Below are 13,906 nucleotides of genomic sequence, written 5' to 3' on the forward strand. Positions count from 1 at the left end.
TATGGCAAGCACTAGTAATTAGAACAGAAAAAGAACAAGACAGGGACTTTCACATTGCTTGTCTATACAACATCTGAAATCTGTAGATAACATTATCGGTTAGGTCCCGCGTCAACTTTTAACTAGGCTCAAGGCGCCGCCCTGGCTGTCTGCCTGTAGGGTCAACTTCTAACTAGGCTCAAGGCGCCGCCCGGGCTGTCTGCCTGTGGATTTCATTTGGTCTCTTTCAAACTATCTCAGATTTAAAATGCTCCCAATCAATTTATTGATTTTCTTTTCTTCCTTTTTCTTTTTTTCCGAGATGAGAGTCTTGTTCTGTCTCCCAGGCTAGAGTGCAGTGGCGTGGTCGCTGCTCACTGCAACCTCCGCCTCCTGGGTTCAGGCAATTCTCCTGCCTCAGCCTCCCAAGTAGCTGGGACTACAGGTATCCATCACACCACTTGGCCAATTTTTGTATTTTTAGTAGAGACGGGGTTTCACCATGTTGGCCAAGCTGGTCATGAACTCCTAACCTCAAGTGATCCGCCCACGTTGGCCTCCCAAAAGTGCTGGGATTACAGGTGTGAGCCATCACGCCAGGCCCAATTCACTGATTTTCTTCTCATAACCTGCTCTGTTTGAAATCTTCTGCCTCAGTGGCTATTCCATTCTGGTACTCGGTGAGGCCAGGAGTCATCCTTTATACCCCATATTCAATACATCAGGAAGTCCTGTTGGCTGTGCCTTTGAAATCCGTGTATAATCTGTCCATTTCTCGCTGTCTTCACTGCATCCATCCTAGTCCAAACCACCATCATCTCTCACCTGGATTATCATAGCAGCCACGCAAATGAACTTCTTGCTTCTGCCTTTGCTCCCCCACAATTCTGTCCCAATAGGTAGCCAGAGTGATCTTTTATTCCTTTTCTCAGAACCCATCTGTGATTTTTAGTTTTCACTCAGAGTAAAAAGCTAAAACGCTTTTTTTTTTTTTTTTTGAGACGGAGTCTCCCTCTGTGGCCCAGGCTGGAGTGCAGTGGCCGGATCTCAGCTCACTACAAGCTCCGCCTCCCGGGTTCACGCCATTCTCCCGCCTCAGCCTCCGAGTAGCTGGGACTACAGGTGCCCGCCACCGCGCCCGGCTAGTTTTTTGTATTTTTAGTAGAGACGGGGTTTCACCGTGTTAGCCAGGATGGTCTCGATCTCCTGACCTCGTGATCCGCCCACGTCGGCCTCCCAAAGTGCTGGGATTACAGGCTTGAGCCACCGCGCCCGGCCGCTAAAACGCTTTTTAAAAGGAGTCTTAGGATCTGTAAGCCCTACTCAATCTGTCCCCTTGCCCACCCTATTATCTTGTGTTTAATCTTGTCTTCCTCTCTCCTGCTAGGTGATCCACACAGGCCTCCTTGCTGTTTCTCAAAGGTAGAGCTTTGATCTCAACTTTATACCTACTATTCATTTGGTCTTAAGTGCTCTTCCTCCAAAGTTAACTGTATATAATGGCGCCTCACTCATTCAAATCTTTGCTCACATATACTTTAGCAATGAAGCTTCCGCTGACCATCCTTTTTAGAATTAAACTTCTCTATTCCAGCATAAATCTATCCCAGAATAAATATCTTCAAATATTTTACAGGGTTTGACTCTTTTTGTCGACATAACTCTAAGGTTTTTGACCTGAATGTGTGGTGACTCTTGCTTATAATGGCCATATTGTTTTCGGCTACTGTAATTCTGTGAGTTAGCAGAAATAGGAGGAGCAGCAAGAAGATGATTTCAGTATTGTAGCTGTTGTGTGTTAGACACTTTGAGAAACCTGCAAGTGGACATGAAAAGCAATTGGAAATACATGACTGAGATCGAGTTAAAATAAACTACTCTGAGGAATAAAAGGAAGCCTGAGCCTAAACAGAACTTCAAGTTTATTGTCTTCACAAAATATTCTTTGTTTTATAACTGTATGATTTCTTAGCCTTTGTAGCTGTCCTATATTCTGCTTATTTCTAAATTAGTAAAGCTCTTAAAATGGGGGGAGGGTTTATACATTTACCAATGGTCAGAATAATGGGAGAGGCTCATGGACTTCTCCACACACAATTTTGAGTTCTTTTTTTTTGGAGGTGTAGTCTCGCTCTGTTGCCCAGGCTGGAGTGCAGTGGCATGATCGTGGCTCACTGCAGCCTCCTCCTCCTGGTTTCAAGCGATTCTTCTGATTCAGGCTCCCTAGTAGCTGAGACTACAGGCGTGCATCAGCATGCCCGACTAATTTTTGTTTTTTAGTAGATAATGGTGTTTCACCATTTGGCCAGGTTAGTCTCGAACTCCTGACCTCATGATCTGCCCGCCTCTGCCTCCCAAAGTGCTGGGATTACAGGCGTGATCTGCCACACCCAGCCTTATTTTGAGTTCTGTAAAGAACAGTTAACTGCACTATTACCCAGATGTGGTTACCTTTCTTGTTTATTGATTGCTTAATATGTATTTAGCATTCACTCAGTATGTGTTGGGAATACATTATAGGCTGGTAAACAAGCAATTACAGCACAATGCTCTGTATTAAGTGCTAGATGTAGAAAATAATAGAGTCTGAGGGATAGGGTCAAGGGATGGTTCTCAAAGGAAGTGAACCATTAGCTGAGATAAGCACAGGAGTTTGGGTGCTGGTAAAGGGATGGGTGACTGATCAGAATATGTAAAGCCCTGGAGTAAAGACAAAGCCAGGCATTTTGAGGGGAACTGAGAAGGTTGGGCAAAGAGGGAATGAATTAAAAGAGATGAGAGCTAGAGATAAAAGACTTGATATTCAAGGCTTTGGGGGCATTATATTGAAGAAAATCTTAACATTTTAAAGGAATGACATAATGAGATTAACATTTTAAGATCTCTAGCTATAATGGGGAGGTTCAAACTGCCAGGGGGCTTTCATATTCATTGTGTCTAGGATAGGGCTTAAAAAGTTATTATTTTTTTTCTTGCTTTGATTGTAGTATGCGCCCAACATTTTGAGAACAGCTGAATTAATAGGGTTCTTTAGTAAGCCTGTTAATTTTGCTTATCTAAATTGTCATGGTGGTGTTAGGGCCAGCGGGAAATCTTTTTTTCTCATTTGGGCTGGATGGTGTTACCAGAACACCAGGGGTTTGGTCTAGGTCCTGCTGCTTGCCGCACAGCAAGCCAATCACAGAGATGAGTGTTGCAGAGAAGAAGGCTTTAATTGGGTGCTGCAGCCAAGGAGATGGGAGATCAGTCTCAAATCCATCTCTGACTGACTGAAATTAGAGGTTTATATAGCTGAGAAGAAATGTAACCATGTGTGGGCAAACAGGAATTAGACAGGGGTGAGAAAAAGAAGTTGGTCAACAGGCAACAGGTGGTCAGTTAGGCAATCGTGCAGGGTCTGGCTTCTCATTGTCATCTGTTAAGTAAGCTTCAGCTTCTTGATCCTATCTAGGAGGCCTTATGGTTTGTTTCCTAAGAAAGGAGCTTAGATAACACAAATAGAACTTTCTCAAGTTTTAAGACTGAGAGGATCAATTTCTGTATTTATTCAAAGAAACCATAAAAGTTCTGTGGGATAACTGGCTGGTTTCAATGTTATCTTTCCCTCAAGGAAGTAAACAAAGCGTTAAACTGGGGCCTGATTGAAGTGGGCTTTTTGATTTGAGAAATTCAAGTATGGTAAGTTCTCCCAAGTCAGTAATGTATTTTACTTTTTTTTGAAATCTGTTTGTTAGAAGATGGGATCAGGCAAAGGGAAGGAGGGAAGCTTTCACACAGTTGAGAAAGAATGCTTTTTAGGCTTCAGGCACAGGCAATTTTCTTTCTTTCTTTCTTTTTTTTTTTTTTTTTGAGATGGTGTCTCGCTCTGTTGCCCAGGCTGGAGTACAGTGGCACAATCTTGGCTCACTGCAAGCTCTGCCTCCCAGGTTCACGCCATTCTCCTGCCTCAGCCTCCCCAGTAGCTGGGACTACAGGCACCTACCACCACGCCTGGCTAATTTTTTGTATTTTTAGTAGAGACGGGGTTTCACCATGTTAGCTAGGATGGTCTCCATCTCTTGACCTCGTGATCCGCCCGCCTCGGCCTCCCAGAGTGCTGGGATTAGAGGCATGAGCCACTGCTCCTGGTGGCTTCAGCCAGTTTTCTTATCACAAAGCCCTCACCTACTTATTGTTTCATATAGAATTTTTCCAGTTACCCAGTCACTTAAACCGGAAACCTGGGAGCTATCCTACACTTTTGCCCTTTACAGTTGGTTATTCAGTCCTTTAATAAAATAATCTTTAGGCTGGGTGCAGTGGCTCACGCCTGTAATCCCAGCACTTTGTGAGGCTGAGATGGGTGGATCACTTGAGCCCAGGAGTTTGGGACCAGCCTACCAACCTAGCAAGTCCCTGACTCTTAAAAAGAAATTAGCGCCGGGCGCGGTGGCTCAAGCCTGTAATCCCAGCACTTTGGGAGGCCGAGACGGGCGGATCACGAGGTCAGGAGATCGAGACCATCCTGGTTAACATGGTGAAACCCCGTCTCTACTAAAAAATACAAAAAAAACAAGCCGGGCGCAGTGACGGGCGCCTGTAGTCCCAGCAACTCGGGAGGCTGAGGCAGGAGAATGGCTTAAACCCAGGAGGCGGAGCTTGCAGTGAGCTGAGATCCGGCCACAGCACTCCAGCCTGGGCAGCAGAGCGAGACTCCGTCTCAAAAAAAAAAAAAAAAAGAAATTAGCTGGGCAGGGTGGCACATATCTGCATAGTCCTGGCTACTTGGGAGACTGAGGTGGGAGCATCTACTTGAGCCTGGGAGTTCAAGGCTGTTTTACTGGTGGAGGGTGTCCAGGTTCTTGGCATCTTAAAGAACTGGACAAAACACACAGACAAAGCAAGGAAAGAATGAAGTCAGAGATTTATTGAAAATGAAAGTACACTCCACAGTGTGGTGGCGGGCCCTAGCGTCGGGGCTCAAGGGCGCTGTTATAGAATTTGTGGGGGCTTAAATACCCTCTAGAGGTTTCTATTGGTTACTTGGTGTGCACCCTATGTAAATGGAGAGGTGAAGTAAAGTTACAAGTCATTTCCTTGGTGTATGCCCTATGGAGAGGCTATTTCCTGTCATAGCTGAAGTGTGAATCGACCTGATGTACCCTGCCTCCAGACCCTATTTTCCTGTCTCAGCAGCATTGAGCTATGTTCATATTACTGTATGCCAGCCTGAGTGACAGAGTGAGACCTTTCATCCAAATCATGATAAAAATAATAATCTTTCATGTCTTCTCAGAGCTCTTCTAAACCCTTCCCGCTATCTTCTGAACCCTTTCCCTCATCAACACTGATTAAGTTTAGATGCTCATCTTTTTCATGGAATATTATGTTGCTTCCTTGCATCCCACAGGTCTAGGGTTGTTTAATTCCTTCCCTATGTTTAAAAAAATTTTTTTTTGAGACAGAGTCTCACTGTGTTATCCAGGCTGGAGTGCAGTCATGCAATCATAGCTCGCTGCAACCTTGAACTCGAGCTCAAGTGATCCTCCTGCCTCAGCTTCCCAAGTAACTAGGACAACAGGTGTGGGCCACCATGTCCTGCTGATTTAAAATTTTTTTTTGGTAGAGACGAGGAGTCTTACTATGTTGCCTAGACGGATCTTGAACGTCTGGCCTCAAGTGATCCTCCCACCTCAGCCTCCCAAAGTGCTGTTAACAGGTGCAAGCCGCCACTCTCGGCCCTGCCGTCTTAATATATGTATTTTGTTTTATTTTATTTATTTTGAGATGGAATTTCCCTCTTGTTGCCCAGGCTGGAGTGCAATGGTATGATCTCGGCTTACCGCAACATCCGCCTCCTGGGTTCAAGCAGTTCTTCTGGCTGAGCCTCCTCAGTAGCTGGGATTACAGGCACTTGACACCGTGCCCAGCTAAGTTTTTGTATTTTTAGTAGAGACGGGGTTTCATCATCTTGGCCAGGCTGGTCTTGAACTCCTGACCTCATGATCCACCCACCTCGGCCTCCCAAAGTGATGAGATTAAAGGCGTGAGCCTTGGCGCCCGGCCAATATATGCTCATTTGAAAAATCAAATCTGACCGGATGGCAGCCGCTCATGCCTGTCGTCCCAGCACTTTGAGAGGCCAAGGGAGGTGGATCACTTGAGCTCAGGAGTGTGAAACCAACCTGGGCAACATGGCAAAACCCTGTCTTTACAAAAAATACAAATATTAGGCATGGTGGTGCACACCTGTAGTTCCAGCTACTCAGGAGGCTGAGGTGGGAGGGTAGCTTGAGCCTGGGAGGTCAAGGCTGCAATGAACTATGTTCATGTCACTGTTCTACAGCCTAAGTGACAAAGCGAGATCCTATCAAAAATTAAAAAAAATCGTGGCCAGATGCCGTGGCTTCACGCCTGTAATCCCAGCAGTTTGGAAGTCTGAGTTGGACGGATCACGAGGTCAGGAGATGGAGACTAATCCTGGCCTTTAGTAAGGATGGTGAAACCCCGTCTCTACTAAAAATACAAAAATTAGCTGGGTGTGGTGGTGCGTGCCTGTAGTCCCAGCTACTCGGGAGGCTGAAGCAGGAGAATTGCTTGAACCAGGGAGTCGGAGGTTGTGGTGAGGTGAGATGACGCCACTGCACTCCAGCCTGGTGACAGAGTGAGACTCCATCTCAAAAAAAAAAAAATAAATCAAATCTGATCTTTTAAACTACATTAGTACTAAATTGTCTTTTTTATTTTTTATTTTTTAAAAGAACTTTTGGCTGGGTGCAGTGGCTCAAGCCTGTAATCCCAGCACTTTGGGAGGCCGAGACGGGTGGATCACGAGGTCAGGAGATCGAGACCATCCTGGCTAACATGGTGAAACCCCGTCTCTACTAAAAAATACAAAAAACTAACCGGGCGAGGTGGTGGGCGCCTGTAGTCCCAGCTACTCGGGAGGCCGAGGCAGGAGAATGGCGTGAACCTGGTAGGCGGAGCTTGCAGTGAGCTGAGATCCGGCCACTGCACTCCAGCCTGGGCGACAGAGCGAGACTCCGTCTCAAAAAAAAAAAAAAAAGAACTTTCATATTCTTTTACATTTTTCTGCCTTTGTTCTTCCTGCGTGATGCTTTTTTTCTTTTTCACTGGGACATCTTTCCTTGTCATCAGATCTTTTGATTTGTTTTTTTTTAGTGAGGAATCAGATATCGTTTTGTTTGTTTTTTGTGTTGTTGCCCAGGCTGATCTTGAACTCTTGGACTTAAGCAGTCCTCCCATCTTGGCCTCTCAGTGTTGGGGTTGGAGATGTGAAAAATGTAAACTACCACACCTAGCCCTTTTTTTTTGAAGAGTAAGGATCTCACTGTGTTATCCAGTCTGGAGTACAGTGGCAATTCACAATCATGATCATTATGGCTCTTAACCACCTTGAACTCCTGCCCTCAAGGGATCTTTCTTCCTCAGGCTCCCAAGTAGTTGGGATTAATAGGCACTTTGCACTGCTCCCAGCTCCAGAAATCTTCATTTTAATGTAGTATCTCAATTTTTAAATTTTGACAACTGTTAATTTACTTTAAAATATGCTATCAAATTTGCAACCTCATTTATAGAGACTTCTTTGATCATTCTCCTTTCCCCCTGCAAATTTAATTGCTAAGTCTTTGTGTATTTTCATGTCATGCATAATTTTCAAGCTATTATAAACATGATTCTCATGCAAATAGACATTGATACATATCAAAAACTTTTTTGAAAGTCCTGAAAAATAGTTGAATGAGAAATTGGGGTTTATATAGTCAGTTTAGGCCAGGTGCAGTGGCTCAGGCCTGTAATCCCAGCACTTTGGGAAGCTGAGGAGGGCGAATTGTTGAGGCCAGGCCTTCCAGACCAGCCTGGCCAACATGGCCAAACTTTGTCTTTACAAAAAATTAGCTGGGCATGGTGGCACGCGCCCAGCTACTCATGGGGCTGAGGCAGGAGGATCGATTGAGTTTGGGAGGTCAAGGCTGCTGTGAACCATGATTATGCCATTGCACTCAAGCCTGTATGACAGAACAGGACCCTGTCACACACACAGAAAAAGAAATATCGTCCGTTTAATAAAGAATGCCGACTGGTTGAATGAGAAATTGGGATTTATATAGTCAGTTTAATAAAGATTGCTGAAATAAAGTTGCTAAGATATAAACATGATTAATATCCTACAGGGTATTTAAACTGTAGCTTTTTGGATAACCACTGACTGGACAGAAAAAATTTATTTTACCCTAGTAGTTTTCTGTAAGTTTACCTTTAAATTTATAGAGTTATGAACTGCCTGGGCCTTAATCACTTGAAATTAGAAATCAAACAATTAGATGACCTCAGGTGAACCTATTACAAAATGCTCTATCATAACATGAAAAGTCATGCAATTGATGTCTTATTTCAGGTTTTAAATAATTCATTTGAAACATGTTAATTTTTATACTATTAGTGACCAACCTCTTTGTATCCTCTCTTTTTGAATATCAATGTTCAGGAGTTTCCAGAATAATTAACAGGTTATATGGATCTGACTTGAGGCCAGGAGTTTGAGACCATCCTGTCCGACACGGTGAAACCTCGTCTCTACTAAAAATACAAAAACCAAAAAACAAAAAAAACAGATTATGTAGATCTGTATTTTTGCCCTGTTCTTATTTGAGCACTACTTCCGTATTGTCTGCGGTTGATTTCTGTTAGAAGTTGGATCTAATGTGTTCACAGTATACGTCCAATAATAGAAGCATAAGACACATGTAGAATAAATCAGTAGGAATACTATTTGTTTTAAAAAGTTGGGTTTTGAAGTTTAAAGGAGTTTCAGATAGAAAAACAAAAAAACCAGGTAGAGTGACCATTGTATGCTGGTTTAGGGCTTGAGTCCAGGTTGTTGCCAGTGACCAGATGTTTCTAACCAACCTCCGGTGTCTTCCCCACCACCGCCCCAACTTTAATCCAACTGAAGTATTGCTGACACAGTTATTTTCATAAAAACAGTTTGATTGCCGGACATGTTGGCTCTTGCCTGTAATCCCAGCACTTTGGGAGGCCAAGGCGGGCGGATCATGAGGTCAGGAGTTCGAGACCAGCCTGGCCAACATAGTGAAACCCCATTTCTGCTAAAAATACAAAAATTATCTGGGCATGGTGGCGCGCACTGTAGTCCCAGCTACTCAGGAGACTGAGGCAGGAGACTCAGTCTCAGAACGGTTTGATCATGTTTCTTCTCTGTTTGAAAAATGTAAATTGCTTCATGTTGCCAACATACAGACTTCATTTTTCTTGGCATAGGAGCTTTTCAGTTTCCCTCTGCTTCTCAGTTTCTGCCGTCATGTTTTTCACACCTTACTGTTCATTGAAAATAGAGTCCTTTACTGTTGCTGCCTGCTCCCCATTCACGATTCTCCTTTTCTTTCACCTCTGTCTGGCCAAATGCTACATTTTCTTTTAGACATAACTTTTTTCTTCATTCCAACAATATGACTGTCTAGACGGTTCTAGTCTAGGAGGGTCTCCTTGTCTTAGAAGTTTCCTTATATCTGTTCCTTTAGGTATGCAGTCCTGTCATGTTCTGTATGGTAAATTTATGGGTGGCTTGTCTCTGTTTCACCTGGAAGACAGTAAACCACTTTTCAAACTTAGGGTCACATATAGTGCTTCCTATAGAATTTAAAAAAATGTGTCCCATAAGTCAATATGTTTTTGTATTTGTAGACCTGAAAGATGTCTGAAAATTCCAGTGACAGTGATTCATCTTGTGGTTGGACTGTCATCAGTCATGAGGTATGATATTTAATACTTTCTTATAAGGTAATTTGTAATATTAATGTTACCAGTGATGTAAACGGTGCTCTTTGAAGATCAGTCTTTTTCTACATTTAAGCAAAAAGTTCCAATGGACATTTTCCCTCTCATATTAAACTTCACTGCTGGGAACTCTTTATGAGCCAGCATCTTCTACATTATTGTACATAGCTTTGAGACATTAGGCAAATACTTATTGAGGGTTTATTATTGGTCAGGGCTTGTGCTTTACTTTCATTTTCATATAATTTTTTCTTTTTTTTTTTTTTTTTAGATGCAGTCTCACTCCATTGCTCAGGCTGGAATGCAGTGGCGCCCTCTCGGCTCACTGCAAGCTCCACCTCCCAGGTTGGAGCCATTCTCCTGCCTCAGCCCCCCGAGTAGCGGGGACTACAGGCGTGAGCCACCGCGCCCTGCTAATGTTTTTGTATTTTTAGTAGAGATGGGGTTTCACCGTGTTAGCCAGGATGGTCTGGATCTCCTGACCTTGTGATCCATCCGCCTCGGCCTCCCAAAGTGATGGGATTACAGGCGTGAGCCACCGCGCCCGGCACAAAATGAATTTTATAATAGAAGATTGATCTATGTACAACAAGTATACATAACTTGTACATTTTATTTTCTCATGGCAGTAATGTATGTTCACTATAGAAAAATGACAGTATACTGGCCAGGCGCGGTGACTCAACACCTGTAATCCCAGCACTTTGGGAGGCCGAGGTGGGCGGATTACGAGGTCAGGAGATCGAGACCATCCTGGCTAACACTATGAAGCCCCGTCTCTACTAAAAATACAAAAAATTGGCTGGGTGCAGTGGCTCACGCCTGTAATCCCAGCCCTTTTGGGAGGCCGAGGCTGGCGGATCACAAGGTCAGGAGACTGAGACCATCCTGGCTAACACGGTGAAACCCTGTCTCTACTAACAACACAAAAAATAAGCCGGGCCTGGTAGTGCGCGCCTGTGGTCCCAGCTACTCCGGAGGCTGAAGTTGCGGTGAGCCAAGACCACCGAGCCAGTGCATTCTAGCCTGGGTGACAGAGTGAGACTCCGTCTCAGAAAAAAAAAAAACAAACAAAATATTAGCCGGGCGTGGTGGTGGGCGTAGTGGCGGGCACCTGCAGTCCCAGCTACTTGGGAGGCTGAGGCAGGAGAATGGCGTGAACCCAGGAGGCAGAGCTTGCAGTGAGCCGAGATCGCGCCACTACACTCTAGCCTGGGCGACAGAGCCAGGCTCCGTCTCAAAAAAAAAAAAAAAGAAAAGAAAAATGACAGTATACTGATAAACAGAAATATACTTACTCCAGGTTTTAATGGACTTATCTATTTTTCCCATTTGTTTTTATGGTATTGTAAGCCTCACTTGTTTTCTTAATAAAAGTTTTAGGCCGGGTGTGGTGGCTCACGCTTGTAATCCCAGCACTTTGGGAGGCCAAGGTGGGGGTGAATCACCTCAGGTAGGGAGTTCGAGACCAGCCTGACCAACATGGAGAAACCCCCATCTCTACTAAAAATACAAAATTAGCCGGGCGTGGTGGCACATGCCTGTAATCCCAGCTACTCGGGAGGCTGAGGCAGGAGAATTGCTTGAACCCGGGAGGCGGAGTTTGTGGTGAACAGAGATTATGCCATTGCCCTCCAGCCTGGGCAACAAGAGCAAAACTCCAGCTCAAAAAAAAAATTTTTTTTTTATTTGAGACGGAATTAAAATTTTTTATTAAAAACTTAATTAAAAATTAAAAAATAAAAAAATTTTTTTTTTTTTTACTCTTAGTTAAGGTTCAGGTAGTTATGTTTAGAAAACATTAAGCCGGGCGCGGTGGCTCAAGCCTGTAATCCCAGCACTTTGGGAGGCCGAGACGGGCGGATCAGGAGGTCAGGAGATCGAGACCATCCTGGCTAACGCAGTGAAACCCCATCTCTACTAAAAAATACAAAAAACTAGCCGGGCGTGGTGGCGGGCGCCTGTAGTCCCAGCTACTCGGGAGGCTGAGGCAGGAGAATGGCGTAAACCCGGGAGGCCGAGCTTGCAGTGAGCTGAGATCTGGCCACTGCACTCCAGCCTGGGCGAGAGAGCGAGACTCCGTCTCAAAAAAAAAAGAAAACATTAACAGAAAAAGACAAGTTTGCCTTTTCTGCATTAAAGTTTCAAAATTTAAAGCAGCTGTATCATTTGAGGTTGAGATGATTTTTCTTTTTAAAATCTTCAGTGACTTTTCTATTTTTAACTTGTTTTCTTCAAAGGATTAGATCAACTCCCATAGCAACTTCTCTTTCAAGGATAATTAACAATACAGGAGCAAGGCAGCTATGGGAGTCTTACCTGTGAGTCTGCAGGGTGGAGTATCACAGCAGACCTCTCTGGCACTTAGTCAAGTATGTCATTGGGGTGTTCTGTACTGGACATTATGTCCCAGAGTAAATCACATTTGTACTTTTATCTCTCTTCTGTATCTGCTTTCCAGGATCTACTCTTTCTTGCTAATGTCTGTTACATGTGTTTCCTTTTCCTTTCCCGTTACCGCCATTCTGATTTGGGCCAGATTTGGTTTCCCCAGCAGTTACTAATCCAACTCTAACTTTGCTTTAGCCTCTACCATTCTCCTGCCACTATAGACGACCTCAGAGTGTTGCATTCAGAAATCTCTTTAGGGCTCATCTTAAACACTGCTTTTTCATGAATTCTTTTAATTTGTGCTGTCTTGAGTTACGTATATCAAGAGAATGCAGACCTTTCAATTGCGTGTGTCAGCAGACTATAGTGGGGACATAGGGAAAGAATCACCTTGGTCGTTAACTTTGTTTTGCTAGTTAAGACACAAAGAAAAATTGTATGATCCGCTATTATTAATGAAAAGACAGTCTGACATCAAAGTAGGAAAGATAACCTCAGAATAAAAAGATAGTCCAAAATTGTATAAGGAGAGTATTCATTAGCCCTGTAGGTTTATTAATCCATGTCATTAAAGCTTTAAACAGTTTTAGTTTATACTGCCATAATAAGTACTTATTTGCATATGGCTGTTTCTCTGAATATGTTGTAAGTTTGAATTTTGGATTTGTTTTTTTTTTTTTTTTTTTTTGAGATGGAGTTTTGCTCTTGTCGCCCAGGCTGGAGCGCAATGATGCAATCTTGGCTCACTGCAACCTCTGCCTCCTGGGTTCAAGCGATTCTCTTGCCTCACCCTCCTGAGTAGCTGGGATTACAGGCGCCTGCCACCTTGCCCAGCTATGAATTTGAATTTTTTATACCCCACAACACCTAACAAAGTGCCTTGTCTAGAGTAGTTCCATAAATGTTAAGCCGAAACAAATTATTACAGAAATAACTAAATTTAGACTCTTATTCTCTGGGATTCAAATTTATTGCTTGAGCTCATAAAATAGAGCATTCCACTTTTGGGCTGACCTGATTTAGAATTTAAACCTGAGACTGCATTCTGCCGTTTTCCTGCCATGGGCCTTTGTGGATTAAATTGAACAAAAGCTTGTCTGATTAGATATTGTTCCCTTGGAGTATGGCAGCATCTGAGACTTTTAATAATGGAAGAAGCATTTACATGTAGTCAAATCTAGCTTTGAGGAGCTAATAGGCAAATAACTGAAAGATTATCACTTTTCCCTAGGGATCAGATATAGAAATGTTAAATTCTGTGCCAGCCGCTGACAGCTGTGAGCCCACCCTAGAATGTTCATCTTTAGAGCAAGAGGAACTTCAAGCATTGCAGATAGAGCAGGGAGGTAAGTTGTTCACAAATTCTGATTTTTTTTTTTTTTTTAGTAGCGTATATGAATGATATTATGAGTCTTGCCTTCTTTCCAGGTGGGTGGCTTTTCTGGCTAATCTAAGTGGTCATTGGAGGATTAGAACTTACAGTATAGGCCGGGCGTGGTGGCTCACGCCTGTAATCCCAGCACTTTGGGAGGCCGAGGTGGACAGATCATTTGAGGTCAGGAGTTCAAGACCAGCCTGGCCAACATGGTGAAACCCTGTCTGTACTGAAAATACAAAAAATTAGCCGGGTGTGGTGGCGGGCACCTGTAATCATAGCTACTCCGAAGGCTGAGGCAGGAGAATTGCTTGAACCTGGGAGGTGGAGGTTGCAGTGAGCCGAGATTGCGCCACTGCACTG

General features: G+C 43.7%; 1 protein-coding gene across 5 annotated transcripts in view; it reads left to right on the forward strand.

The window, feature by feature from the left end:
• Positions 1–13,906, forward strand: part of CCPG1 (cell cycle progression 1) — a 51,754-nt gene that overhangs the window by 7,367 nt on the left and 30,481 nt on the right. For all 5 annotated transcript variants that reach the window (XM_033190038.1, XM_033190040.1, XM_033190041.1 and 2 more), the window contains exons 2-3: positions 9,685–9,753; positions 13,400–13,514. In XM_033190038.1, the coding sequence (XP_033045929.1) occupies positions 9,694–9,753; positions 13,400–13,514 (175 nt within the window). In that variant the 5' untranslated portion in view covers positions 9,685–9,693. The remainder of the gene's footprint in view (positions 1–9,684; positions 9,754–13,399; positions 13,515–13,906) is intronic.

This window comes from Trachypithecus francoisi, unplaced genomic scaffold (genome assembly GCF_009764315.1).
Source record: "Trachypithecus francoisi isolate TF-2019V2 unplaced genomic scaffold, Tfra_2.0 Lachesis_group3, whole genome shotgun sequence".
Taxonomy (NCBI): Eukaryota; Metazoa; Chordata; class Mammalia; order Primates; family Cercopithecidae; genus Trachypithecus; species Trachypithecus francoisi.